Here is a 27262-nt window from a genome sequence, read left to right as displayed (position 1 = left end):
ACAAAAGAGAGGACGTTGGTTGCTTGTAGCGAGGCTTGCTATTAGGCTGTGTGCTAATGTATAACCTTCCTATCTAACTGTAGACTCAATCCCATACGACTCATACGCGAGGAGATACTCTACGAAGAGAGAAGTATCGCATCTCCAAGAACCTCTGCAGACTCAATCCCCATCACTCTCACTCGTTTGTTTGATTCGACATGTAGTCTTGGATGATGATATTGACGGCGCCCATGACGTCGTTGTACACCAAGTCGCGGACTTCTTGAATGAGCTTATCGCGGGCTTCGTTCGTGACATCGTTGAACAGGTCGTTACGCACGTCCTCGATAAGTGCATCGCGCGCTGCGGTTGTGTTCAAGGTTTTCTATGAAGAAGACGTTAGCATAGTTCCCCTGCTTCACAACTGCGTGGCTAGGCTCACCTAAGCCGATAGAGTGTCGATAACAGTCTTAGCGAGGGGGGCTGCGTGCCAGATCATGAGGAGGAGGAATGTGCCCTTGACGATGAGAAAGACCAAAGCCCATGCAGTCTGCTTGTTGGCTTGCTGGTTTGCTTGGTCGTCATGGTCGATCTTGGCTTGGGCTTCTTGGCTGCGTTCACCGTTGGCTGGGTTGACCCATCGTGGAGTGGATGTGAAAAGATTGACGATTTGGGCCCAGGTTGGCGTGGCAGGAGGGGTGGGACCTGCCGGTGCTGATGGAGTGACTGGTGAGTTGGGCATTGTGCTCGTTTTGTCTTCGATATAGTGGTTATGAATGTCTGTGAGAAATGTGGATGGCGGTGGTGAAGAGGAAACAAGAGGGAGAAGGGGAGTGGTCTCCTTTTTATCGAACATGATGGCTACGTCAGCACCTGGTGCGTGCTTTGAGATAGGATACAAATGTGCAGGAGTGTGTGAGGTGCAAATCTAGAAGGGGGAGCGCGACGGGTTTTATAGAGCAAGTGCGAGGCCTTGCCGAGGGAGGAACTATGGTAGACACTGCCACACTACCCACCTAATCTGCGCACATTACTATAGCATAACCGCTTATTCGAAAGGACTGGGGTCGACTCTTGGTTCAGCCACACACAGGTAGGGCATATGATACTCTTTCACTTTCTACAGTACGGCAGCCAATGAGTATCGTCTGTGTCCTCGCTGCTCGACGAGCGTGACGTCACTAATCAGAAGGAACGATGTCAGTTTCCCGCTGCCGTATGAGCGTGCCGTCCTTCCATCTGCGTGCCAAAGTCGGCCTCCCGCTGCCGCATAAGTGCGACGTTCTTTCTTTCGTGCACCAACGTCGCCTGCCCGCTGCGTCGTGGTTTCCCACAACACCAACCATCAACCCAATGTCGCTTCCTCCCCATACAAGAGCCCCATAGCCAGGAGAGCTACGTCGTCAACGTCCGCCCGTCTGCCGTAGATAGCAAAGACTTCTGGCACAGTCTCCAGGTTGTCGAGATTAAGGGCTGCGTCTTCGCTGATAAGTTGCCCGAACAAGGTTACCGGGAAGGTCTCGTTGAGCAATGACGTTCTGGACGTACTGAATGTGAAGGGGAACGACGGGGGGATGCTGGTTAGAGGACGTCAACTTCCTCTTTCAAAACTAACAATGCCTCAGCCCTTGAGAACAAGCCCCGCTTACCGCGTGCTCCTTCCATTCTTCTTCAGCCACAGAGAGTGAGAAGGTGACGTCCACCGCCTCTTGTACACGGTATACGTGGTTCTCCCAACGCTGTATCATGCGCTACACCAATCGGAACTTGACTATCGGTTCTCTGAGAGTGACATGCTGCCGGCGAGGCTTTTGGTACGGTTGGTCTTGTTGACGGGGGTGTAGTACTAAGAAGCCTACTCTGCCTCTTCCCTTCTTGATAGACTCTATGAGCAGCCCGCGTAGGCTCCTTGATGCCCTATTAGCTACCGTCACTCTAGTACGAACGTATATGTCGTCCTCAGCCCCCCATGTACCACGTCTGGAACTATTGCATGTAGATGATGTCTCATCCTGCCCTACCTACCAGGTTAACAACAACCACGACCCGCTGTCTTGTCAGTACCTCACCCCTCCAGGAAGACGAGTCCGTCGTAGTATAAACGTGATGTAGCAGTCATGGTCCATGTAATGTTGTGTGATATTACTCTCCCCCATCAACCACTTCTCCACTCAGAATCTCCATTATGCCAAACACCGAAACTGTACAACCATCCAAACATCATCTCATAAATTGCCATTACTCATGCCCACGCCACTCCCCAAAGCTCGCACAGCAAGCTCCTTCCACTTCAACACTACCCTCCCGTCCAATCCAACACAGGGTACATTATACATCGCATCCCACAGCACGATCACCATCAACGCCGACCCCCCCTCTTCCCCTTCAACGGACTCTCCCCCTTCCCACTCTTACAAAACACACAAACAAACACCCTAGGCAACCACTCCTCCTTCAACCCCACACAGCCCATGTGCAACCACTTGAAGCAAGCCTCGCACTGCACCATCAACGTATCGGCATCATCCACCAACCCATCGCACACACACCTCGTGCTATCATTACTCTTACTACTGCATTCCGTCGAGGGCGTAGTCGTAGTCGTCGGCGAGCCGTTGAAGGAATTAGAGTAAGGGTCGTACGCGCCGTGCGATTGCAACTGTTGAAGTACGTTGTGTGATGGAGGAGGATGGGAGGTGAACATATCGGCACTCGCCTGCGCCCACCGTTGATTGTGCGCGAGCAGTGTGTTTTGGGACGCGCGTTCTGAACTTGTCAGTCGAGAAAAGGGGAAGCGACAGGCTATGCTAGCGTACCGATGCGTTGTTGGCGGGCGTCGACGACTTTCTTCAAGGCGCCGAGGGCGTCGCCGGGGGAGTCGGGCATGTGTGTGTCTTCGGGGTCTCGTTCGCGGAGGCTGGGGCGCTCCATGGCGCTGGAGCGACGGATGGTGTTTTCGGCGGCGGCAGCGGCGGAGCGTCGAGTTGATCGTAGCGTTTCGAAGGAGGTCTTGGAGAGGGCGTCGGATGCGAGTCGGGAGGCGGAGACGGAGCGCGCCATCTTGAAGGAATTGGCTCGTTCCAGTCCACCGCTGTCTGCGCGGGCGTGTTTCGTAGCTCGACGTTCGGGTTGGGGTATGACGAAGGATGGGTTGCGGCTGACGATCGGAGCTGGCTCATCGTCGTCCGACTCGCTGTCTTGCTCCTCGTACAGTCCGGGGTATTGGCGTCGAAGATCTTGCTGCGAAGTCTGCCGTCTATTCCTGGGGGTCTCATCATCTCCAGTAGGTATCGTCTCTGTGCGAGCTGTACCACTCTCGTCGATGATCAGCCGTGTACGGGGTCTTCTAATCTCAGGTATCGCTTTCAGCGATCCGCCACTTTGGCGCTTTAGTGGCGATGAGCGACGGGGAATCGTCGAAGCATTAGCTGGGACTGCTATCCGAGGGTCCATTGGTCTGGTTATTCTCGGCCCACTATCGGTATTGCTTCGTTGCAGTACAGGTCTCGCGTTTTCCGCTGAACCCGAAGACGAAGCTGTGTTGCTGCGTGAATGCTGACTCTTAGCCTTCTTCGCCATTGCCCTCTCATTCTCTGCATCCCGCAGTTGTGTCTCATACGGTTGTCTTGACATGTCGAGCATTGGCTGCTGCGGCATGCTTCCAAAAGAACCAGTCATATCTGGGTTGGAGAAGCTGAGCAGCATGTTAGGATCGACACCCGCAGCTGTATATACAAAAGAGCCATTTCTTGAGCCGTGTCTCTGCTGTGAGGGTGTATTCGCAAACGACGCGGGCATGGGGGAAGCTTGGAAGCCCTGGAACGCTGGGGTTTGCATCATGTTAGCCGAAGGATAGTTCATCGCTTGCCAGTTCATGTCGTGCTGCGGTCTATGCGGGGTGGGACCAAAGGGGTCTACACCCAGAGGTACATCTAGATCCATTTGCATGCCTTCGTTCGCTGGGTCCCAGAATAGCTTCGATTGAGGCATGGGTGGCGCAGACATTGGACCACCGCTGGGGAACTGCATCATATGTGGAGTGTACTGCAGATCAGCGAAGCCAAACGGTGTCTGATCAAACAGGGCTCCAGAGGATTCCGGCAGTTGGCTGGGCGTCCTGTGCACCACGGTAGCTGGTGTTGCCACCCCATGTCCACTTTGTTGCACACTCCTCCTGGACGAAGCGTCCCTCGTTGGAGGTGGCGTTTGCATCTGCGAAAAGTCCATGCTGACAGGACGAGAGCCGAACTGTCCCTGTGATCCAACCTTCCTCAGCTGATTAGGGCCCGGCGAGGACGACAGCCTTCGGGACACGTCGACCGGCGGAAGAGGTAGGTTTTGCGGTGCGAAGTGGTTGACATGGAATTCTGGGTCTTCGGGGGTGCGGACGGGTTGGCTGTACGAGCTCGACGGTCGGCCTATGGGCGTCGAGAGTGTGAAGGAAGGAGTCTGCACCGGGGTGTGCTGCCCATTGGGTCGTGGGGTGGCCCAGGCGTCGAGGAAGTGTGAGTGGGGAAACGACTCGGTCTTTGGTGTTTTGAGAGTCCCGTCAGGGAACGTCAGCGACTTGGGAGTGGAGGAGGGACTTGGGAGATGCCAGTCCGTCGATCTAGCACGCGACCCACGTTAGCCTGGGGCACTTGCAGATGCGAGCCGAGACATGAGGAAAACCAAAAGTGAGATCTATCAACAGAACGGGAAGGAGCGGAAGAAGTCTAAAGAAAGGTATTCTTGGGATAGCATGGCAAGGGATGATGGCAACGAGCTCCAAGTGACAACCGTGCGGTGCTGCCTGACCTCTGCCTACCCTAGACCTGGATTGGGACATAGTCTGGTCCGACATGACATGAAGCCAAGGACGGCCGGAGGTATCAGATGAAGCTCGTTGCACCCGCCGGACGCTACACGTCTTCCGCCATGTGGGAAGGTAGAAGAGAGCCGTACCCATATATGTGTTGATCCAAACTCATAGCAAGCCCAATGACACAAAGCCCTGACACAATGTCCTTCCTTCCCGACCATGTAGCAGTAATATAAGACGTCGAGGGTCGTCCACGAGTCGAGGGAGGCGTTCGGCGGGGTTGGGTCGACGGGTGGTGAAGACAAAGGCGCCCTGATGGACTTCTTTGTTGACGGCGGGATATTCTCGCAAACGCAGGCAGCTAGGCGGGAAGCTGTGAGACCTGTTGGGTAGTACACTTGAGCAGCAGCAGGGGATATGACAGCGTTGTGAGACGTCGTCGAGGCAGGTACCGAGCGAGGGCGTCAGCACAGCGTGGTGGTTGTGAAGAGGCACCTGTTGCTTGCTTTGGGTGACCAGGCACGGCGAAGGTTTCTCACGTACTAGGCAGCTGGTGGGGCCGGGGAAGCTGAAGCTGCAGTTGCAAAAGTTGTAGTTCGGCAAAGATGAAGAATTGATAGTCCCGATCGTGACCCGCAGCTGGCAGCAGCAGCAAGCACTCCGCAACACACTGGCAGCACCGCCTGAGCAGGACCTGGAATGCGGCTTAGGCCAAGTCTCCTGAGGGCTAGGAGGCGTCTAGCTCAGGTACCGAGCCCGCAGGTGCATGGGCCGGCGAGGGCGATATAGCGAGGCTGTCATAATTGGGTGGGCGTGGCAGGGAGGAAGCATGGAAGAGAGGCTCTTTGTCGTCGCCGCAGCCAGCCAGCCAGCACGCACAGCCAGGCGAAGGAAGCCGGGCGACGCTTCACCCAACCGCAGCCATGCGCCTAGCAGCGAATAGGGCCAAACATAACGATAAGCTAAGTCGCGAACAGACACGGAACGAACGACACCATGGCTTGGGTGATGCGTGCCGTAAGGATGAGATGGTTAGAAATGACAGGTCAACGAGGTCAATGCCTAGATGCCGACGCTAATCCATTGATTCGGCCCACCAACCAGCGCAGCACTTCTCCATCTACCTCCTGAGCAAGCGTACAACAGCTACCATCTACAACATACTAGCACCCGTCCCTCCAGCTCTATCCATCTCCATTCCATCAATCATGCAGCCCAACCATGCACTCCTTCCTCCTGCATCCTTTCACCCCCACAACCATTCCGGAATCCCTCCGCGCCGCAAATAAGCAACCAAGAAAAAAAATGACTGCCAGCTGGCGAAATGATTAATCTAGCCGTCATCATGCCAGAAAAGCCCACGTACCTGGATAAAAGCTACCCGCTCCCGGCGAATCATGGTCCGAGGGACGCTCTAGATTTTTAAATCAGGCAGGGCAGCGGAGAAATGGGCCACGATAGCACTTGCCGGATTTGATGTAGTGGGGAGGAGGCATGCTTTTGGCCCCAAGTTGGATGCATGTTTGTGACCTGCATGAAGATTGGGAGTATTGTTTGAGTATTGTTTTAATTGTTCGTCTGCTTGATAAATGTAGATCTGCATTCCAATGCAAAGATACCCTCCTATCTCCCAAGCATGAATCGCGGGGTAACCAAATCCCACCCCTCGTCTCGTATCTCAACACCCACTGCGATTAACATGTGAGCTGGACTTTTCGATAGCCGTTCACGCCAACACTAGCCGCCACCCGTTTCATGCAAGGTACCAATCGTTCTTTCCATTCTTTCCAAACCGTTCATCCAATCCATCCAATCCAGTCCAACCCCCTCTTCAGCTCCCTAATCCCTTCAATCTTAAGGCCGTGATTGGTCACAAAACTCGCGAAACTACTATAGCGTTCCCAAAGTCGAAGGAACGATTGCGCGCGAACCATTCTAAGCTGATCTTCACACGATACTCACCTGCTCTTCCAAGCAAGCGCAGCGCCACCTCCACATCGTTCGCGGGAGATAAGATAGTGTAAGGCTTCGGTTCGTCCGGTGTCGCTAGGTTTATTGGTCGCGGGTTGTTGAGCGTTTGGCTGTCTCAGGTGTTACTAGGAACAACGAGTGAGGAGCTTAGGCGAGATGAGTGGCTTGGTGGGGTGTACGTCATAGTATGGGAATGTGTTTCGCTATCGTTCTAAGCTTCTTGTGTCATTTTCGAGATTTGATGGAATAGATAATGCGTTCTCGAAGGAAGAATGCGACTTCCACCACGTCCCCACCACGTCCCCTCCGCCTCCCCCACCCACCCTTGATGTAGCGACTACGGATTGTATGCCGCATTTACCTTTATTCTTTAAGTCTGCTATGTATGTTTCAGCGATTCTTCAGACTTCCTTCAATGTGCTTTTAGCATTTCGCTCCCAGATTCCTCGGAAGCTTAACATGAGATCCAAATACCACAACGAACATCTACTTAACGAGCATGAAGCAGGCAATGTGGTGAATGAAATACATTCCACGAAAACTATGTACACATCGAAAGAAAAGATCCCTCCAACTCACTCCCCTGCATTACCTAAGAAAACCCCCTCCTACTAAACTCATCAAACGTTTCTCGCTGGTACGAAAGATCTGATACAGCTGACATACTATCTCCATTCCCGTTGCCCCCATGTATCGGCCCTGATATCTCCGATACCCCATCATCCGGGTCATCAAAAGGACTCCGCTCAATAAGATGCGCCCTCGAACCCATCCCAGGACCAGCACCGCCTTCCCTCTCCATGCCCTCTATAAGACTACTTCCACTTGTAAAGCTCGGTGGTCCAGCACTACGCAGCGAATTCGTCGTAAAACTCGGTGGCGCACCCCCCTCCGAGACAAAACTCGGCGGCGGCAAACTACAAGGTCGATACGGCGGCGGCGGCTCATTCAAACTACTATTGTCGCCAAAGGGATCTTCAATCGGTCTGAGCGTATTGGAAGACACAGAGACCATGTCCGAGGTATCCATGCCGGTCAGGTAGGCGCCGTTGGAGTTGGAGTGGGAGATGGGGCCGAGGATGATGGGGTGGAAGGCGCTGGGTGTGGATGTTGGGGGGAGGAGGTGGGAGTTACGTTGGTGTTGTGATATGGAGGGGATTGGTGGGAGGATTGGAGGAGGATGGGAGGGTGGTGGTGCGATGTATGGGTGCACGTGTTCGTTCCCATTTCTGTGTGGTGTTTGTGATGGAGTCGTCATTTTCATCTCCTCGACTTCGCGCTCAGTCGCAAGCGCAGCGGCGCGCCGTCTCTTTCGTTTGCGCACGCAGAGGAAGGTCACGCTGGCCATGATTGCAAGGACAACAATGGGTATGATGGCTGCGGCGGCGTAGATGGGCGTGTTGTTTGTGTGTTTCTCAGGTAGAGGCAAGGTTGCGCCTGGAAAAATGTTTGTTGGGGTAGGTGGTCCGAAGGGATCGGGCGAGAATGTTGAGATAGACGTTGTCCATGATGAGGTTGTGGGCAGGTGGTCGGCATATGGTGTTGTTGCAGAAGCGGAAGTTTGCCAGTCTTGAGACGACGGGGTGGGTCCGTATAGAGGAGGCCAGGGACGATCCGTCGGGTAACCAGGTGGTCTTTTGCTTGGTAGAGCGGGTTTGGGAGGTGGCGAGGGTTGGCTGAAGAGTTCTGAGTTCCATGCACTGTTCGTTACTTGGACTTGGGTGATCGACGGCATCGCAGTATACGATGCTGGTTCGACCGATGGACCAGTAGGTTCGATAACCACAGGAAGCAGGGAGATTGTTTCTGTGTCCGACTCGCTTTCAGTTTCCGTGGGCCAGGGCGGCCCTCTGTCATTTTCATCTTCGTCCCATTCCTCTTTCCTAGGCGGAGCCATTGCGGCTGGACGAACCGCTGACGCGAGCAACTAGCTATGTATGGATGAGCCGCAGTGGTGTGTTGGGACGACACCAGTAAGGAGACAGGAATCAGACGGAGATGCCTGACACCTAGATATGACCGAGGCGGGGAGCTGGAATGTGGTGGTGGTGATGCTCCACTTTCTGACCAGTGATGGGAGATGCGGGGCCGAGAACGGGTTTTGGGCGTGACCTTCCAAGGCTGGTAGTCCAATCGATGACGCGAAAACGGCACACTATGTATCCCTAGGCAGTGAGTCGTTTCTTCTGCTGGACTCGTAGGCTGGGAGGATCGATTGGCGTCTTGTTGGTCTTGAAAGGCAATGCAAAGTGGACACGGAGAGGGGAGGGCAATCCTTTGAGAAGTGGCCGCCCGGCTGGGGTGGCGCAGACATGTTACCCGTTGTCTGGCAACATGTGTGCGATGCAAGCTGTCAAGCCAACAGAATCAAAGTCCGAAGGGCCGGCTGCAAAGAGTCGGCGCGGTTGGCTACATGCTGGGATGCTGGGGAGAGACGGACTCAGCCTCGACGCCTATAAGACGAACAAACCCCACCTGCTCGGGAGGGGGTAAATTTAGCCTGGCTAATGTCTAGCCGTCGATCTAACAAAGCTTAGTATGATGCAATCGTATCTGCGTGCTGAGCACAGTCTGACGGCGTTTGTTCGTTATATTGCCTGGAATGCTGCTTTCATACTCATGGTGTCTTCGTTGTGGTGACGGGAAGTCAAACAAACAATCGCAAGGATAGGCCGGCGCATCCGACTGAGCTGGTATGCAGATCCTTTGGAGTGCCTGTCGTGGTGGGTGATTGGATGGGAGTAGGGCCGGGACGATAGAGCTGACTGTGACAGGCTATAGCTGCAGTTGGTCGTCCTGGATGTTGCAAGTGGGTACTGTTGAGGCATGGTATCACGACAAACTCCCCTCAGCTGCAGCTAGCAAAGATGAAACACGGAACTAAGCCATGCATTGCAGCTGCAGTGCGGGAGGTTCTCAAGTCCGGATGTTGTGAGTCTCCGCTGAGCACGTGTGGCGCCTGCTGACGGGCGGCCTCGAATCTTTCTACACGACAAACACATGGAGCGTTCCCACGCAGACTCCGCATTCACAGCACCGTCATGCGGCATTCAATGCCCCGATGGAACTCTGCTGCGGCATGTCAGCCAGTCCCAGGGCATTAGTCCGACCGACGTGCCGGCTTGAGCTGACATGTGCTAAAGGCCCGCTTGGCTGATGATCTCATCGGCCCGCACGCGTCGGTTCCGCTATCCGCTGGCATTCACGACGCCAACGCTTAACCCCAGACTCCTCCGCTAACACGGCATGGACAAATTCAAGAGCGTCGCCAAAGGAGGCTGGCATCCCGAAAAGAGTCGCACTAACAGTGGGAGCGGTGGAGGCGGAGCGAGCGACTCGAAACTTACACAGGTGGTATGTAAGCCTACCTTCCTCCTTATCGACCGTCAACTAACGGTGTGTAGAAAGGATGGGTTGGAAAGGCACAGGGTAAAGACCCCCATGCAGAAGCCGCCCGCGATCACCAGTCAGCACCACTGTCATCCCTGAAAGACCCCTCGCAGTTTGCGCCGCCGCCCAAGAGACTCGACTACAGCGGCGGTTCGGCAGCATCTGCACCATCCGGACCGTCGTCTGCGCCTGCTGGGTCGGCAAAGCAAAGACTGCAGGAGCGAGAAGAGGCTCGCAGGAGGGAGGAGGAAGAAGCAAACAGACCAGCCCCAGGGCCATACCGACCCGACACGACAGGGTTGAGCACAGCGCATCTGCCCAAGCCTCCTGCGTTCAGACCTGGCGCTGCGACACCACCGACTACAGGTGCCGCCAAACCAAAGCCCAGCCTGCCCCCACGGCCTCCACTACCACCGCGCCAGAACTCGAACCCCGATGAATTCGCACCGGCTCCTCCACCTACCTATAATGAGGCGACACAAGAGGCAAGACCTGAGCAGGGAGTGCTGAACCAAGGTGCTCTGGGTCGCCTGGGTCAAGCAGGTGTCTCGGTGTCGGGCTTTGGTATCGGACGGACAGCTTCTCCTCCAGTACCGCCTCGCGCAAACCCATCACCGCCCGTCCCACCGCGACAGAACTCAAGCTCGAGGGCTGTCCTACCACCTCCCGCCCCGCCTAGTCGTGGCTCGCAAATGAACGAGTTGCAGAGTAGGTTCGCAAGTATGTCTGGGCCAAAATCACCAGCAGCTCCCCCAGCCACTGGCACGTCGTGGGCAGACAAGCAGGCAGCACTGCGGACCGCCAGCAGTCTACGCGATGACCCATCCAAGGTATCAGCTTCAGACTTGAAAGGAGCTGCATCGACTGCCAACAACTTCCAGCAGCGGCATGGAGATCAGGTCGCGTCTGGGTGGAAGTCGGCCAACTCTATGAACCAGAAGTACGGCATTGCTGGCAAGATGAACAACTTCGCATCGTCAAGTGCATCCTCAGGCCCAGCGCAGTCGTCGTCGCAAAGTAGTGCGGGAGGCCTAGGAAAAAAGGCACCGCCTCCGCCACCGCCCAAGAAGAAGGAACTCAGCGACGGCTCGGGTGAACCACCGCCGATTCCTCTGAGTAGCAAGCCCAAGTTCTGAGTCTCTACCTATAGTCTACCAATAATCCAAAGATACCAACAATCAACTTGATTGATCAAGATAGCAATATTACCAGTGTACATCCTACTAAACCTGTTCCCCAGATGTGGCTGCGGCACGTCACCCTGCCTCTTCCCAGTTACGGCGTCGGTGGCTTTTGCTCCCAGATTTGCGCTTAGCCGGACCCTCAACAGGTTCACAGCATCCTTGCAGAAATTTTGCAGCATGCATCTCTACAATCGCACAACGCAAGATGACGACCGCCTTTTCGTCGACAAGACGGGATGTATACTCGTGTTACCCCATGGCGTTAGACTTGCGAGCAGATGTAAATTCTAGATAAACTTCAAGAGGGTCTTGTCGAGGCGGGTGTCCAGTGGGAGGTGGTGATTATTCGCCTCGGTAGCTGGTCGCGACGCCATTGGCCCGTCACGCTCAGCATAACCAAGAGGGACGTCCAGAAGCCTTTGCCTGCTGCTTCTAGCTCCTTGTCCGACGCACCGTTACTGCATGCGTCCTCGCTCCGGGCATATCTGTGCACTTAATTCTACGATATAACCTGTGCGCCTTGCCCTGGGTTCGTGCGTGTAGCCCAAGCAGTACACCTAGGTGGCATCGCGTGCCTAGCGAGATTCCGAATACCATCAACACCAACTCTATCGCAACTTTGCGCCGACGATAGGCACGCCCAGAGCTCCGAGGGCCGATTCTCGCGATAAAGTTTAGCACAACCGTTGGGCATTGACCTCATCGGACCACAGAAAAACCCCAGCGGCCCCCAGACCCTCTGCCTCTGCCGTACCCTGTTTGCGCCTGCCTGGCCAACACCTTCACCTCACCCACCACCCGCCCATTGAGTGCTGCCACCACCTGCCCCTCCACCCGCGCATCGTCTCCCGCCGCCACGCCCACCATGTCCGGCGCAGGCCCTTCCCTCCACCCCGGCGACTGGCCGTCGAGGGCTGTCCTCCAGTTCCCTCCCGATGCCGCGCCCTCGCCCATTCCGCCGCCATGGTCGGGCGAGTCGACCTTCCAGAACCCCTTCCCCATCCCCGAAGACATCTACCAGGGCGCGCTGTCGTACAAGGTCCCGCTGACCATCGCCTCCGTCTATTTCGTGGCCGTGACGTACGTCAACTGGTACAACCGCCAGCACGGTAACAAGCCGTGGAGGATCGCCAAAACCCGCCCCTTCTACGCCTTTGTCATCTTCCACAATGTCTTCCTCGCCGTCTACTCGGCCGTGACGTGCGTGGCCATGATCCGCTGCCTCAAGCACTCGTTCCCCCACTACAGCGAGCCCAACGCCGTTGTCGGCACTATCGACGCCCTCTGCAAGATCCACGGCCCCCGCGGCCTGGGCGACGCCGTCACCTACAGCAACGTCAACGACAGCTGGAGCAGCCTCAACTCCAAGGTTCAGATCGGCTCCAACGGCCTGCCCGACACCACCGACGTTGGCAGGATCTGGAACGAGGGTCTTGCTTTCTGGGGCTGGTGGTTCTACCTCTCCAAGTTCTACGAAGTCCTTGACACGGCCATCATTCTCGCAAAGGGCAAGCGCAGCACTACCCTCCAGAAGTACCACCATGCCGGCGCTATGTTGTCCATGTGGGCTGGTATGCGCTTCATGTCGCCTCCCATCTGGATGTTTGCCACGGTCAACTCTGGAATCCACGCCATGATGGTAAGCAGCTTTTCTCCAAGCAAATGGCGCCCACTAACGTTTTTCAGTACACCTACTACACTGTCTCCGCGCTCGGCTACCGCGTCCCCAACATCGTCAAGCGAACTCTGACCACCCTCCAAATCACCCAGTTCCTCGTCGGATCCGCCTTCGCCGCTATCCACCTCTTCATCTCCTACACCGTCCCCGTTTCGGTCGCATACAAGGTTGCTGAGAAGGTCGCGCCCAAGGTGGTCTCGTCCAGCGTCTCATCCGCAGTTGCATCCGCTACTGAGTCGGTTGCCGAAGCTCTCCCCACCGTGACTGGTGTTGCTGTGGCCTTCCTGAGGAAGCTCATCTACCGCGCAGCTGGCGATGAAGGTCTCGCAGAGAACATCCCCGTCCCTGGCCAGCCCATCCCCGTTCGCCAGCCCCAGCAAGTCATTGCCGGAGAGCCTGCCCCCACCCACAACGCAGTCCACGACTTCTTCCACCCCCACGAGACAGTCGAGAGGACCTTCTACCGCACCGAGTACCAGACCGTTCCCTGTGTCGACACCTCGGGCCAAGCCTTTGCCATCTACGTCAACCTGATCTACCTGGCCCCGCTGACCATCCTCTTCATGCGCTTCTTCTTCAAGTCGTACCTCCGCCGCTCCACCCCCAACTCCAAGCAGAACTTCAAGCACCGCACCATCTCCGACGCCGCCGGCGACGCCAGCCGCAACGTAGAGCGCGAACTCGACTCTCTCGACAAATCCGCCGAAGACGCCATCTCCTCAGGCGTGAACCGCGCTAGAGACGCTGTCCGCGGAAGGAAGCCCGCAAACGGCCACATCAAAGACGAGCGCAAAGGCAGCATGTCCCCCGCCAACCAAAAGTTCCTCGAGAACGTAAACCGCCGCGTGAGCCAGAAACTGCAGGAGCTTGACGAGGGCGCCGATGCGACCAGCAAGAAGGCCAGGCAGATTGCCAAGGAGCTTGTTGGTAAGGCTGAGGCTGCTGGCGAGAAGGTTGAGCAGGCGTACGAGGATAACGAGGAGGATGTCAAGGAGAAGGAGAAGGAGAAGGAGAATGCGAATGGTAACAAGGAGAAGATGGACCGGAACCGTAGTCCGAGCAAGTTGCCGCGTAAGCAGCAAAACAAGAAGAATGGCCCGAGTGACGAGCAGGTCGCTAAGCCGGAGAAGGAGGCTGAGCCTAAGGATTTGAAGAATACGCTTGGGGAGAAGGACGGTAAGGGTCTTTTCTAGATGATGAAAGTCATTTAGAGAGGCTAGATCGTCGTCAAGCAACAAATAGCCCCAGGCTGGAAGTGCCCTGCCACTCCGCTGCTGGCGGTTGCTCCCTTCTTCCCCGCTCCTGGAGATTGAGAGGGAGACACATTTCCTAGGCGCTCTCTGTTATAGATCGCGAGATATCCGGTCATCTATGTATCTGTATCTTGCTTTTTGAGGGAACTGATGTCATCACCGGAACATTTATATACAACTAAAAGCTTGGAGGAAAGGTATATCCAAATGTACGAGAGATGATGGAACTGGGAAGGAAAGGATAGGAATGGAATGGAATGGATGGCGTAGGCTATGGAATCTAAATTTTTTTATTTCTTCATGAACGCTGAGTACTTGATACTTTGATGGTGATCATGCCTAAGTGATGCTTATTAATGCGCATTGCCTTGTTGCCGCTCATTCCAGCTTTCAAGCTTGTGATCTGAGGATGCTCGCTGAACGACAAGAACGTCTCCGGTCTCTTGTCTACTCGTTCAACGATCCATGAATATCATCTAATACCCCCCGGGTGGGTGGGGGAGGCGGAGGGGAGGCGGAGGGGAGGTGGTGGAGGTCAAATTACAATAATTTCGTAGCAATGACATCCACCCGCCTGCGACAAAGTTGACAACGGAGGAATGATAGAATGATGTGAAGAAGGATGGCATAGCTGAAGAGTCCATTTTCGATGTATGCCTTCGTTGATGCACTTTATGCTTGATATGTTGATATTGTTTCCACCCAAGAATGGTTGCAAAGGCTACAACGCGTATTCCACGCCACATTGCTCTACCAATGCTCTTGAGACTTTCCAAGCTGTGGTTTGGAGGAACCAGCTGAAAGATCGCTAGCCCGCTCGCTCGGTCCATTCCTTATTCCCTCACTCAAAGACACTAAAATATCATCTAATACCCCCCATCCCTCCTCCACCTCCACCCATCCCCATCCCCATAACCCCCCCACCCAACTCCAACACCTCCTCCCTCCTTTTCCTCTCCATCTTCTCCCTCCTCACCATCTCCCTCATCCCTTGTACCCCACTCCCTTCTATCCTCGCCGTCACACCCTTATGTCCCTGCCCACCACCACCACCACTCCCCTTAAACCCATCCTCATCATTCCTCACAAAAATTTGTAAGCCGCGCAAATGCGTATCCTTGCCATTTTGATGATTCTCCAAGATCTTAATCTGAACCAGATGCGCTCGTAGCACTGGTAGCTTTGGCGTTGAGAAAGTATTGGAGGGAGCGGGGCGGGGAGCGGGGTTGGGTGAGAGGGAGGCGAAAGGGGCGCGGGGGTGGGGTCGGGGGAGGGTTTGCGGTTGTGTGGATGGGGGGATGGTGGGGGTTGATGGGGGATGGTTTTGGGTGGTCGGTGTGATGGAGGGGTTTGGGTGGAGGTTTGCGCGGCGGGTGCGTGTGCGGGTGCCTGGTGGAGGGGGTTGTTGTTGTTGGGTGGGTTGGCTGGGTTGGGGTGTGTCGTATGAAGGATACGGAGGTATAGGCGTATCTTGCTGTCCTGGAGTCTGCATATCCAGATCCCCTCCTTGGCCCGGCGCCGCGTTTTCAGAATCAGAAGATGCGTCGTTGCCTCTCCTCCCACCGTTGAGGTGCAAGGCGTCTGTGAGGAGACGTTGTGGTCGTTCGCCTGCGTTTCCTCCTCCATCACCTTCTTCGTCGTCGTCGTCACCGCCCTCATCATCACTATCCGGATCTCCTACCCCCGAGAAATCAGCCCAGATCCATCCCCTCGGACTCTCCAATCGCATCTCGCCCCATTCCTGGAGGTCGTTCAGCCCGCTGCCAGCGAGGAAGATTATCTTGGTGGGCGTGTAACTCTCGTCTTGTTCGAAGTCGAGATACAGTCTCAATCCCACAATACGGACGAGTTTGAAGAAGTGGATGTTGAGATAGTGAGGCTGTGGTCCATCGGATTGCCAGAAGAGGTTCGTATTTGGGTGCCGCAGTTGGGGAATTGAACAGCCTGGTTTGGAAGAAGATACGGTCCAGGATGCTAGGGTGGAGATTTCGCGGAGGTAAGGTGGTGGGGGATCGAGGTTGGGTAGACTATCTGAGGGGAGGTTTGGGGATGCGAGACCATCTTCTGAACCGAGTTCTTCGTCGCCTTCGTCGTCTTCTTCTTGGTCTTCTTCATCACCTTCGAGGCCGATTAGGTCGTCGCCAAGGGTTTCGTCGTCGTCGGCTGCGGAGGCATCCTGCTCTTCTTCTTCGACATCTTGGCGACCGTCTAGTTCTGCGTCGCTGGACGTGTCTTGGGCTTCTGGTGGTGAGGGCGGGGGCATGCGATGTTGGTGTGCTTGGCCTCCTCGTCGGCGAAGTGAAGGCGGCATGCTGATCTTCGCTTCCTCAAGTGCTGTAAAGGGACGCTAGATTGACGTCACGGGATGCAGGATGCAAGCTTCGGGGGAGCGTGACTAGGGCCCGTGGCGACAGCAAGCAGGGGTGAAGCGTGTCTGAAAAGGGTCTGGAGTGTGCTGTATGGCTGCCCTGACCGTACACCTCAGGCAGCTTCCGTGCAAACCTTCGTTCCCAAGTCGCGACTACTCCCGCACCTATCGTCTGTCTAGGCTCGCCTCGGTCCACGGGTATCTGGTATTTGGGATCGTGGCGTCCCTGGCTAAGGCGAATGTGGCAGACCGTGCGGACGAGTGTTGATCACTCACGTGCATGCGAGCCAGGTACCCAACCGGACGCGAACAGTGCGAACCTAACTTTAGTGTTGATATATTAATGTAGGCAATGTAATCTATGTCTTATTTACTAAGGCGCTAGTCTAAAAGTAGTTTTTTTTATTCTATAATCTTATAACGCTACTACTTACCTAAATAGAAAAGTACTATAAAAGCTACTAACTTAATTTTTATTACTAGCTCTAATTACTTTAACTACTATATTTACTTTAGTTAAACTATATACTAAGCCTAAATATAGTAAGTACTATATTTACTAATATTTTACGCTACTTATATACTATTACTAAAAAGTTTATTTTATTTAGAAAAAGCTTTTAGCTTATAAAAACTTATAAAAGTAGTATATTTAATATAGTAAGCTTTTTATTATAAAGATAAAAATAGCTTAGTACTATAATATTATTAGTAACTTTACTTTAATACTTTAGTAAATTATATACTATTTTTAAGTATCTAAAATAGAAGCTTTAATATATTAAGTATATATAAGCGCTTTACTAGTCTAAGTAACTTACTATCTCTTTAGCTATAGAAATAATTAATATATAAAGTAAAAAAGTAGATAAACTTTTATTAAAAAGAAAAGTTAAAGTATATAGTATTAAATAAGTCTACTTAAGCTAAGCTTATTATAAGAGCTAGGTACTTAATATTATTTTAAAAAAAATTTTAATTATTTATTATTATAATAAAGAAGAAAAGAGAGTAGAAGTACTTTTTTTATAAAAACTTTAAGCTTTAACTTTAGTTTTATAGTATAAGCTATTATAAAACTTATTAAATAACTTATTATATATTTATTATAGAGTTATTCTTAGCTACTATAGTTAAATATAAAAATAACTATTTTAATAAACTTTAGTAAACTATAGTTATTAACTTACTAACTTACTAATATACACACCTAAAGTTCCTTACAAAAAGACTTTAAATTTAAGCGCAAGCCTATAAGATATTAATGTAGGGGCGATATTCTCCGGTGTCCAGGCGTGTCTTTGGTGGCCGATGTGCTTTTCTTTTTCTGCCGTTTGCCTCGTGCTGCTTTCTCCGCCAGGGTCATGTTTGCTTGTTCGCGATGGAAGCAGGACTGGGACTGGAAATCTGAAGGTCCAAGCGTCGGGGAGATCACCAATCCCGAGGTCCCTCTCCCTTTCAGACCCACCCTGTGCCTGACACTACCCTCAACGCCCCCCCACCGACTCCCCCGCACGCATACTGTATGTTTCGCGTCCGCTTATGATTGTCTACCTACATACTTGCTGCACATACTCCTAATCCAGTGTCGGAGAAGACCCCGTAGAGCCCAACATGGGTCGGCAACGCTAGGCAGCGTCCCCGCAGCGCCGCCGTCTACACTACGAGTAACGATAGCTCAAGGTTCGGATTCGCCTCAGCCGTCAGATTAGAGTTTTGGATGCAGCTCCAGAGCTCCTCACAGGATGGAGAAGGCCGCCGGTGGGCAATAGTCTACTGGGAACTTGATAGACTGGCTGGGCCGCTGTGCATGCTACTACAAGCCATAGTGAACCAAACTCGACTCAACATAATGATGCGGGATACTAAACCGGTTCTTCCCTTCGATGCAGGTCCCGCCGTTTCTTGTTGTATCTTTCTCATGAACGACCATACGTTGCTCTCTTCGAGCAATACGCTACTCTCGTTTGATACCACTGCGCAACTTTGCTTTCCGTCAGCTTGACACTTGGTCGTGCTCTCGACATCGACACCATGACGCACAGCTCAGCCGACCTGGCGATGGCCGCCGAACAGCAACAACGGATTACCATTGCCTTCCTGGTTGTATCCTGGATCTTCATCCTACTCAGGATATGGACTCGCACATGTATTATCCGTAGTTTTGGCTGGGATGATGCGGTCATGCTACTTGCCGGTGTAGGGTTTTGTCACCACTGCCAAGTGATCATTAACTAACATTAGCAGTTGACGTTCACTTTGTTCTGCGGATCAGTTTGGTTGGTTGAAGCATCTGGTGGAACCAGCGAGATCACCAGCGCGGACGAGTTGCAGAAGGTGACAAAAGTAAGTATTCTGATCCTGTCCTTGCGAACCATACTAACCATTGCAGTGGGTTATTGTGAGAGAGACCGGCTATCTCATGGCAATCATGCTGGTCAAGATTTCTCTAGCCATCTTCTTCTCCCGCATCGTCGTCAGGCGCAGTCACTTCATCATCATCTACGTGACCGTCGCTGCCAACATTGTGTCATCGATGTCTGCATTCTTCTACGTCATCTTCCGATGCGGACCCAACTTGGAGAAGTACGCAGTCAACGAGATCATCGGTCGCTGCCAATCGCGGCAGGTCGACTATTTCTTTGCCTATCAACAAGGTATGTGGCGCGAATGAACTATTTACACACAAGCTTACGAAGTACTCCACAGCGACCTTTAGTACATTGACAGACGTCGTCTTCTTCTTATTACCCATCCCCATTCTATGGTACGCCAACATGGATCTGCGGCACAAATTCTCCGTCGGCTTTATCCTATCCCTCGCAGCTCTGTACGTCTCGACTAAAGCCACTCTCAAACCGCTCTACTAACATATCACAGTGGCTGCATCTGCTCTGGAATCCGCTTCCCTTACATAACCGGTCTAACAGAACTCGAAGACTTCTTCTGGGACGTCACCAACGTATCCATATGGAGTACCGTCGAATGCGGTACATGTATCATCGTCGGCTGCATGGCAACCCTCCGTCCACTCATGAAGATGGGAATCTCAAGAGCACGGGACATGACCACCAGGGACGGAAGCAGGAGCGGCACAATGAAGAGCACGCGAGCATCTCCACGAACGACGAATCACTCACTCTCCCAACTCAACTTGCATGCTACGCCGCAGAACAACCTCCTACTCGCGGAGCTGGGCATACAATACACCGGCATCGAAAAGAAGGCTTCTTCATCACCAAAACTGGAATCGATGTACGAAGCAAAGACTATAACGCGCCCAAACACCGCGGCAACACCCCTCCCGTCAGACATGGGCTACACGAAACGTAGCAGCGCAGACCCTATCCTCGCTCGCACATCGTCCGACGCAACAGACCTCCCTTTATGGAAGGCGCCAGAGGAGAAGAAACCCCGCCAACTATCGCGCCTCAGCCTCAGTCGCGCATTATTACATCGCAGCCGGCCCACGAGCGAAGATGTGAACTATGCTGGACCCTTGTCCGATCCCATCTCTCCGCCGCCGAGATATATGGACGCAGGGGATGCGGTTTGAGCATCTCGAATCCGAACGCAAGCTGAACATTTGTACATATACACAGACACGACCGTAACGACGCTACGCCTTTCCTTTTTATTCAGTGGACCGAAATGGACGGCAAAAGACCAACCCATCATTCGTTTGATGAGGATAAAAGAAAATCAGTTTGATACCCCAATGTATTTTTAGCCAAACTAGAAGAATCTCGGTTTTAATAACTACGACTGTCAAGACAGTATTCTTAGCCAAATCACGACGGAGGTCAGCGTTGACAAACCCAGTAGCATTGCTGACATGAGCGGCAATGCCACTAGTTTTGTCAACGGTAACCTTCGTCGTGATTTGGCTGTGATGCATTTCTCCGTCAAGAAAGTATTCTCAGTGTCCCTAGACTGCAAACCATATGCTGGATTGTGACATGAGCGGCCCGCCACCCGGGTTGTCAACGCTAACGTTCGCCGTTTGGTTGGAGGTAGTGAATTTTGTACTACGGGTAAACACGGCGGAAGAAGGTTTTCAGTTGTACCAGTACCAGTTACAAGGAAAGGGGGATGCGACTATTGACATGGCATGGCATGCCTTGCAGTATGGTACGATGGCGTTGTGAAGTACGGGGTAGCCGAGAGACATCGTTTACTTCGTCAAATCCAAGACTTGTCATCCTATGGCCACCTCAATCTACACTCCTACAAAAAGGAGATAGCCTTCACTACCACCCCACCTCCTCCCCGCCGCGTCCCCCACCCACCCGGGTGGGAAGACGTTACCTACTCCTCAAACTGGAGACTCCGCCACCCAGAAAGGGAGCATCCATCGCCATCCCACCCACTCAAAGTGAAGATTTCCATTCATCCATGGTTTCGATACATCATATTCGACTATGCCGTTCCCTTACCATTTTCCATACCTATCTTTTATACATACAATCGTAATTCCAACGTCCATTCCCATCCGTTTCCCTCTCATCTCCCGCCCATGAACTCAGGCTTAAACGCCTTAACACCCCCCGCCTTCATCAGCTCCCTCAACGCCATAGTAGCATACTGGCTACTAGCCAACTGCAGCTTAATCACCACAGCAATCTTCTCCTCTTCCGCCTCATCCTTCTCCTCTCCATCTTCCATCTGCGCATCCGCACCCTCTTCTTTCTTATCATCCTCTTTCCCATTCATCTTATGTCCAACGTCTCTCTCGCGCCCCAACCTCTGCAAGTCTGTTTGAACAAACTGCTCATCCACCTTCCTATAACTATGAACCTCGAACTCAAGCGGTTGCAACGGCCGGGCTAGGAACTTTCTGTAACCCCCGCTTAGACTGACTTCACGCCAGCTACGGCGCATGTTGTAAGGATCCAAGCCCCCACCCTTCTCACTCCCCATAAACTCCTTATAAAACTCTCCAATCTCATTTCTAGGGTACTCAACATCGAAGCCCGGTTGCGGAAGCACAACGTCCCAGATACTGTATTTACCTGACTCGGCTTCGGCCGCAGTAAGCGGACGCGCGCGTTCGAAGTCCGCGTCGGGAGCAAGCGAAGAATCTGCCCCAGAGGGATCGATGATGGGTTCGCCGTCTTGGTCGTGTGTTGCTTTTGGCATCTTCTCCGTGCTACCCGTTTCTTTGTCGCGGTGTTCGTTTACGAGGACGAGGTCGCCGGGTACGACTTTATCGCCGTGTGTGGCCCAGCGTTTCCCGGCTACGCTGTTCCAGACGAGGGATTGGTAGGCGTGGACGTACATTAAACGGAGTGTACGTGGGATCGTCATGAGCGCACCTTGCCAGTCTGTTTTGCGGTCGTAGCGGCCTGATTTGCTGTTGCGCGAACTTAGATGTTGGATTATGTTTCGTTCGGCGGTGAATTTGCGGGGCAGGAAGTCGAGGGCTTCGGTGCCGGAGCCTTTGGTTTTCCAGATGTGCAGGGCGTGCGCGCGGTTGCGGTCGTCTTGTGAGACTAGGGTTGTGGACTCGGACGGGTTTAGGGCAGAGGCGAGGGCGGTGTCGCTGTATGCGAGGAGGTCTTCTACCGCGCCTTGAAGGTCGTCTTGGAGCATTTTACGGCCGATGGCGTCGGTGCTGGCGGCGAAGGAGCCGAAGCGTTGGAGGCCGTAGTAGTTGATGAAGCCTTTTTGGGAGAAGTCGGTGATGGCTTTGCTGACTACATTTTGGGCCAATTTACTTCGCTGGGCAAAGTCTAGTCCTTCTTCGCTTTGGAAGTGGCAGTCTCGGAGGGTGATGGTGAACTCGTTGCCCATCAGGTCTCCTAGCTTCAGGTCGTTGTGGCGGTACTCAAAGTCTCCTACTGCGGCGTTGAACAGGATCTTGTTGAAGTTCTGGATGCGCTGGGCTAGTTGGCGCTTTACGCAGACTCTTTGGACGGTGCACGCTCGTCTGTCTTTTGTGCCTGCGAAGCCGAAGCCCTTGGCGCCGCAGTTGAGCTTGCTCCCTAGGAACCCTACAACTTCCATTGTATCCTTGTTCTCCTTGTACAGGTTGAAGTGCAAGTATTCACCACCAAGCTCCTCCCAATCTTGACCTCCGCGTCGGCCTCCCTGGTTCTCGCGATCCTTTGCGCCGCCCTTGCCCTTCTTCTTTTTGCGCTCTGCTGGTGGAGTCGCCTTGATGCGTATAGTCTGGTTCTCCTCCATCGCGCTCTCGAGGAGGTTGGGAAAGATCCGACGTAGACTCTGGTGCGCTTGGGTGCGCTTGTCTTTGTCGGTTATGGGCGATGATATGACGGCTTTGAAGTCTTTTGCCTTTCGCGATTCTTTTCTCCGTACTTGTCGGACAAGTTTTACGATCTCGTCGGTAGTCTGTTCGCCAAATATCGAGTGTAGGGTATTGCGATCTTCTTCCGGCAACTGCATGATGTTAGCATTTGCGCAATATACATACGTACAGGCCACCTACCTGTTCTTCAGGCTCTTCCTGAGCTACCGGCGGTTTCCCAATAATCTCCTCCCCATCATTCTCCTCCTCCTTCGGCGCATCTGCCACCTTCACCGGCTCCGGCACCGCAAGCGTAGTCTCACCAACAACATCCGCATCCTGCTTAACAGCATCGACCTTCTCCTCAGTCGCTACCGCACTCTCAGGCTTCTTTCCACCCGTACCATTCGTCTTCTCCACATCCTCCTTCCCAGCTTTCTTCTTATCCACCACCTCCGTGCTCTTCAGATGCAGCACCTGCCCATCCAATCCAATCTCATTGACCAAGAAATCCGTGTACCTTTGCTTCAGCACACCCGTAAAGCCCAGATTATCCGGGCAAACATATTCGGTTATACCGGCGCGTACTTCGCGTTCCAGATCCGTGTCAATGGTTGCTGGTGCCGAGAGAATCGAGGCCGTGGGAATCGGAGCTGTATTCGGAGCTGCGGTTGATGTGGTGGAGAGCGAGGGAGCGGCATTATCGTCGAGGCGCGCGCGTTTCGCGGGTCGCGTGGATTCGTCTGACGGGTCAGACATGTTTGCGCACGTGAGAGAGGTGGTGGGGTGGTTGTGTGGGAAGGCGTAGGTTTTGTAGAAGGTTGAGCTGCGAGATTCTAAGCGGGGAAGTTTTTCCCGAGGACGTGCGCGCGGGGGAGGTGAGTTTTGGCGAGGCACGAACATGTTATCACCACTATCTCCATAATCTCACCTTGCGAGGACCTGTAATGAAGCTGTTCAGACTATTAGGGAGGATTCACAAGCAAAGGCGTCAGGTTTTAATAATATCACAAGATATCGAATTCATCATCTTATCAACTCGACTCAAAAGAAAAGGTTCCGGCCCAAACTCCTCCATCCTGCCCAGGGGTATAAATAATGCTTCTCGACTTCATACAGCGTATCTTTCAAGCGAGTGTGACATTCCGCCTCTTACATGGGACAAAGACAGAACAACAAAATATACATGTTCGTTAAAAAAAAAACAGGTCCCCAAAGGGAAAAGAAGAGAAAAAGTGTCTATGTCAATGAACATCCATCAAGGAATATCCACGTAGTGTTGTCGCAGAGGAAAGGAAGAAGGTATCTATCCCGAAGCGAAGATAGCAAGGGTAGCGCAGAAGTTAGAGCGGTTATCCTCATCCTTGGCTAGACCCTGACCACCCATGGTGATCATGTTGACGGACGCCTTGGTGCTAAGACCGAACCAGTTGACGTTTGTCGAGTTGGCGATCTCGTTCATGTCTTGCTGGCAGTTCTGGCCGACGACGCAGTCTTGGTCGTAGTTCTGGAAGAACGAGTAGGTACCCGCGCCATAGGACCAGATGCTGTCGCTGCCGTCGGTGACACGGACGGCCCAGGCGGCCTTGGCTTGGCTCATGTCTGGGTCGAAGTACTTGTCGTTCTTGGTGAAGGGGACGGCGGCGGTGGGGTTGGGCTGGTAGTACGGTGTCTCGGTTTGGATGGCTCCGTAGAAGATGTCCTTGGCGCCGGAGAACTGGTATTGGGACATTTGGGAGTGCTCGGAGGCGGTGCCGTACATCCAGACGGGGCCTTGGGATTCGACGAGCATGCCGCGGCCGTTGTAGATGTCGATCTGGGAGTGGTCGTCTTGGTCGAGCTCGTGGTCGGCGGTCCAGAGCCAGACGTTCTCGAAGTAGCCGTTGGAGTTCTTGGTGATGTGGAGCTGCATGAAGGAGCCGATGCACTCTGGGTTGGGCTCGTGGGTCGCGTCGGGGTTCTTCTTGCAGTTGGACGACTGGAGCTTGGTTCCGGCGTAGCCACCGACACGGAAGTGGACGTCCCAAAGACCGGCGGCACCGTTTTCAGCGTTGATGTTCCACTCCATCAAGATACCACCGGGAGCAGGGCCCTGGGTACCGATGATGAGGTCAGAGGCCTCGAAAGAACCCTTGTCGCCGCTCTTAGCACCAATCTGGAAACCAGGCTTGGGGTCGTCCATGTTGGAGAAGAACTCGCCGGTGATGAAGAAAGTGCTGTAAACCTCACCGACCATCTTGACGTTCTTCTCAGCGGGGACGACGACAGTCTTGGTGATGAGGTAGGCACCGTGGTCGACGTGGAGAACCTCGCCTTCCTGGAGACCATCGATAGCGGCCTGGATAGCAGCGGTGTCATCGGTAGCACCGTCACCCTTGGCACCCTTGGACTTGAGGCTGACGAACTTGGAGACGTCGACGTTCTCGTACTGGGGCTTGCTGCGCTCGAACCAACCGTTGAGACCCTGGAGGCTCTGGGGCTTCGCAGGTGCGCCGTTGACATCACCCTGAACACGGCCAAGCTGTGCGCCGGCAGCGAGAGCGTTACCCTGAGCCCAGGTCTCGACCTTCTTACCACCCGCAAGGATGGTGTTACCAGTAGCACCAATGACAGCCTTCTCAGAACCAGTGAAGTCGCAGTTGTCGAGGATGAGAGTGCCGCCAGTAGTGGGAATGCTGTTCTCGGTGAAGGACGAGTTGATACCGATAGGAGTGTTGGTGAACTTGCTGTCGAGCAGAAGGACGGAGCCGACAGTCTGGTTGGCGGGGCTGTTGGCCATGTCAAGACCGACCTGGCAGTTGTTGATGAAGATGCTCTTGTATGTGAAGAGCCAGTTCCAGTTCTGGAAGATGGCGGTACCGCAGTCATTGAAGGTCATGTTGCGGATGGTGAATTGCTGGGAACCCATGAAGGCACCAATGGCACCTCCGTTGAAGGTCAGGTCGGTCATGAAACCACCGGAGCCGTTGTCTTGGAAGATACCCTTCTGGTCCTTGCCGGCGTCACCCTTGGCCATCTCGAAAACAATGTTCTGGAGACTGGTGGCTTGGGAGACCTGCCAGTGGATACCAGCGGCAGCCTTGGTAGCGGAGATGTCGATGACAAAGTTGCGGACCTGGCGGTAGAAGTTGTTCTGGTTGGTGTACCAGTTGGCGCCGTCGCCGCCTGGGATGTAGGGATCGGCATCGATCAAACCCATGCCCTCGAAGTCTGCGGTGGCCTTGAGGATGGGCATGTTCAATGGGTCACCAACGAACTGGGTGTAGTAGTACTGGATGATGGGCTTGCTGATCATGTAGGTCCCGGCGGGGAAGTAGATGAGTGCCGGTGTGGTAGTGGTCGAGTCGCAGCCCTCGCCGCAACGCTCGCCGTCAGCGATGATCTTGTTGATGATTTCGGTATCGTCGGTGGATCCGTCACCCTTGGCTCCAAGCTCCTTGACATTCCGGAAGACCTTGTAAGACTCCGGGTTGGGGTTGAAGGGAGCCTGGCCCTGGCGCTTGATAGTCTCAAGCCAGTAGCCGGAAGCGCCACCTGGTGCTGCCGGTGCCGGTGCTGCTGACGGAGCTGGTGCTGCTGATGGGGCTGGGACTGGTGCGTATGAAGCAGTAGGTGCTTGCGCAACGGGCACAGCAGTAGAAGGAGTGGCGGAAAGGAGGACGCGCAGCGTCAAAAGAAGCGCTCCAGCGCTAAAGGCAACCATGATGGCAGTGCGTTTGTTGAAGTTCGGAGTTGCTAGTTGGAAAAGTCTCGACTTGAAAGACTGAAAGTATCGTTGTCAGTTGACCGGCAAAGGACGTTGATAGTGTTGTTGGATCGTCGAGTAGAAAGATTGCAAGTTTGCAGAAGTGGTGGTAAGGTTGGCTAGCAACGAAGGAAGAAGAAAGTAGTAATGTTGTTGTGAGAAGATGACTCTACACAATAGAAATGAATGACAGAGAACAATAAGAACTGAAGGCACACAATGAGTGCTGGTAGCTGACAATCGCCTGCGTGAAGGGAAAAAGTGAATGGGGGCGCCGCCGCATAGTATATGTACAGCAGTTCATTCAGGAAGGGGACTTACAATAGGATCGGGGCGCCAATCAACGTTGTCGAAACGCCTTGTTTCAAGTTTCGGGTAGCCGGGGTGTGATGTTCGCTGTGCTGTGCTCGATTCATGTTCCCCGGCATTGAGTAGGCATTTTATATCCTCGTCGTCGCTGTGATACCCACGCTCTTTTGCCATCTCTTCATCGTGGGCGTTCATCCTGCCCGATTCACAAAGCAGTCCCTCATCCTCCCTTGCCTCCTGACGACCGCTTGCGGCCATGTTTTGAAGCCGCATTCCACGCCCGCAGACAAGTGCCGGCTCGTGGTTGCGTGCCTGTGACCCTGCCGCCGTCGCG

General features: G+C 53.6%; 7 protein-coding genes across 7 annotated transcripts; 3 read left to right on the top strand and 4 right to left on the bottom strand.

Annotated features, from left to right (window-relative positions):
* Positions 1–2784: 2784 nt before the first annotated feature.
* Positions 2785–4825, bottom strand: J4E84_007247 (uncharacterized protein; the record flags this gene model as incomplete). The annotated part of the gene is made up of 2 exons (XM_049389832.1): positions 2785–4509; positions 4790–4825. 2 exons carry the CDS (start codon positions 4823–4825, stop codon positions 2785–2787), a joined length of 1761 nt encoding a protein of 586 aa, XP_049242576.1.
* Positions 4826–10000: 5175 nt separating this feature from the next.
* On the top strand, positions 10001–11280 carry J4E84_007246 (uncharacterized protein; the record flags this gene model as incomplete). Its single annotated transcript, XM_049389831.1, has 2 exons — positions 10001–10108; positions 10159–11280. 2 exons carry the CDS (start codon positions 10001–10003, stop codon positions 11278–11280), a joined length of 1230 nt encoding a protein of 409 aa, XP_049242575.1.
* Positions 11281–12193: 913 nt separating this feature from the next.
* On the top strand, positions 12194–14199 carry J4E84_007245 (uncharacterized protein; the record flags this gene model as incomplete). Its single annotated transcript, XM_049389830.1, has 2 exons — positions 12194–12967; positions 13015–14199. The coding sequence occupies 2 exons, from the start codon at positions 12194–12196 to the stop codon at positions 14197–14199; spliced, it is 1959 nt and encodes a 652-aa protein (XP_049242574.1).
* Positions 14200–15121: 922 nt separating this feature from the next.
* Positions 15122–16522, bottom strand: J4E84_007244 (uncharacterized protein; the record flags this gene model as incomplete). The annotated part of the gene is made up of 1 exon (XM_049389829.1): positions 15122–16522. One exon carries the CDS (start codon positions 16520–16522, stop codon positions 15122–15124), a length of 1401 nt encoding a protein of 466 aa, XP_049242573.1.
* Positions 16523–18661: 2139 nt separating this feature from the next.
* Positions 18662–20183, top strand: J4E84_007243 (uncharacterized protein; the record flags this gene model as incomplete). The annotated part of the gene is made up of 5 exons (XM_049389828.1): positions 18662–18808; positions 18875–18973; positions 19020–19284; positions 19337–19457; positions 19508–20183. The coding sequence occupies 5 exons, from the start codon at positions 18662–18664 to the stop codon at positions 20181–20183; spliced, it is 1308 nt and encodes a 435-aa protein (XP_049242572.1).
* A 947-nt stretch (positions 20184–21130) lies between these two features.
* On the bottom strand, positions 21131–23633 carry J4E84_007242 (uncharacterized protein; the record flags this gene model as incomplete). Its single annotated transcript, XM_049389827.1, has 2 exons — positions 21131–23026; positions 23076–23633. The coding sequence occupies 2 exons, from the start codon at positions 23631–23633 to the stop codon at positions 21131–21133; spliced, it is 2454 nt and encodes an 817-aa protein (XP_049242571.1).
* A 547-nt stretch (positions 23634–24180) lies between these two features.
* Positions 24181–27186, bottom strand: J4E84_007241 (uncharacterized protein; the record flags this gene model as incomplete). The annotated part of the gene is made up of 2 exons (XM_049389826.1): positions 24181–26637; positions 26941–27186. The coding sequence occupies 2 exons, from the start codon at positions 27184–27186 to the stop codon at positions 24181–24183; spliced, it is 2703 nt and encodes a 900-aa protein (XP_049242570.1).
* Positions 27187–27262: the final 76 nt, after the last annotated feature.

This window comes from Alternaria hordeiaustralica (genome assembly GCF_023758085.1).
Source record: "Alternaria hordeiaustralica strain BMP 2776 chromosome Unknown scaffold_15, whole genome shotgun sequence".
Classification (NCBI taxonomy): domain Eukaryota; kingdom Fungi; phylum Ascomycota; class Dothideomycetes; order Pleosporales; family Pleosporaceae; genus Alternaria; species Alternaria hordeiaustralica.
This window is presented reverse-complemented; position numbering and strand designations above follow the sequence as displayed.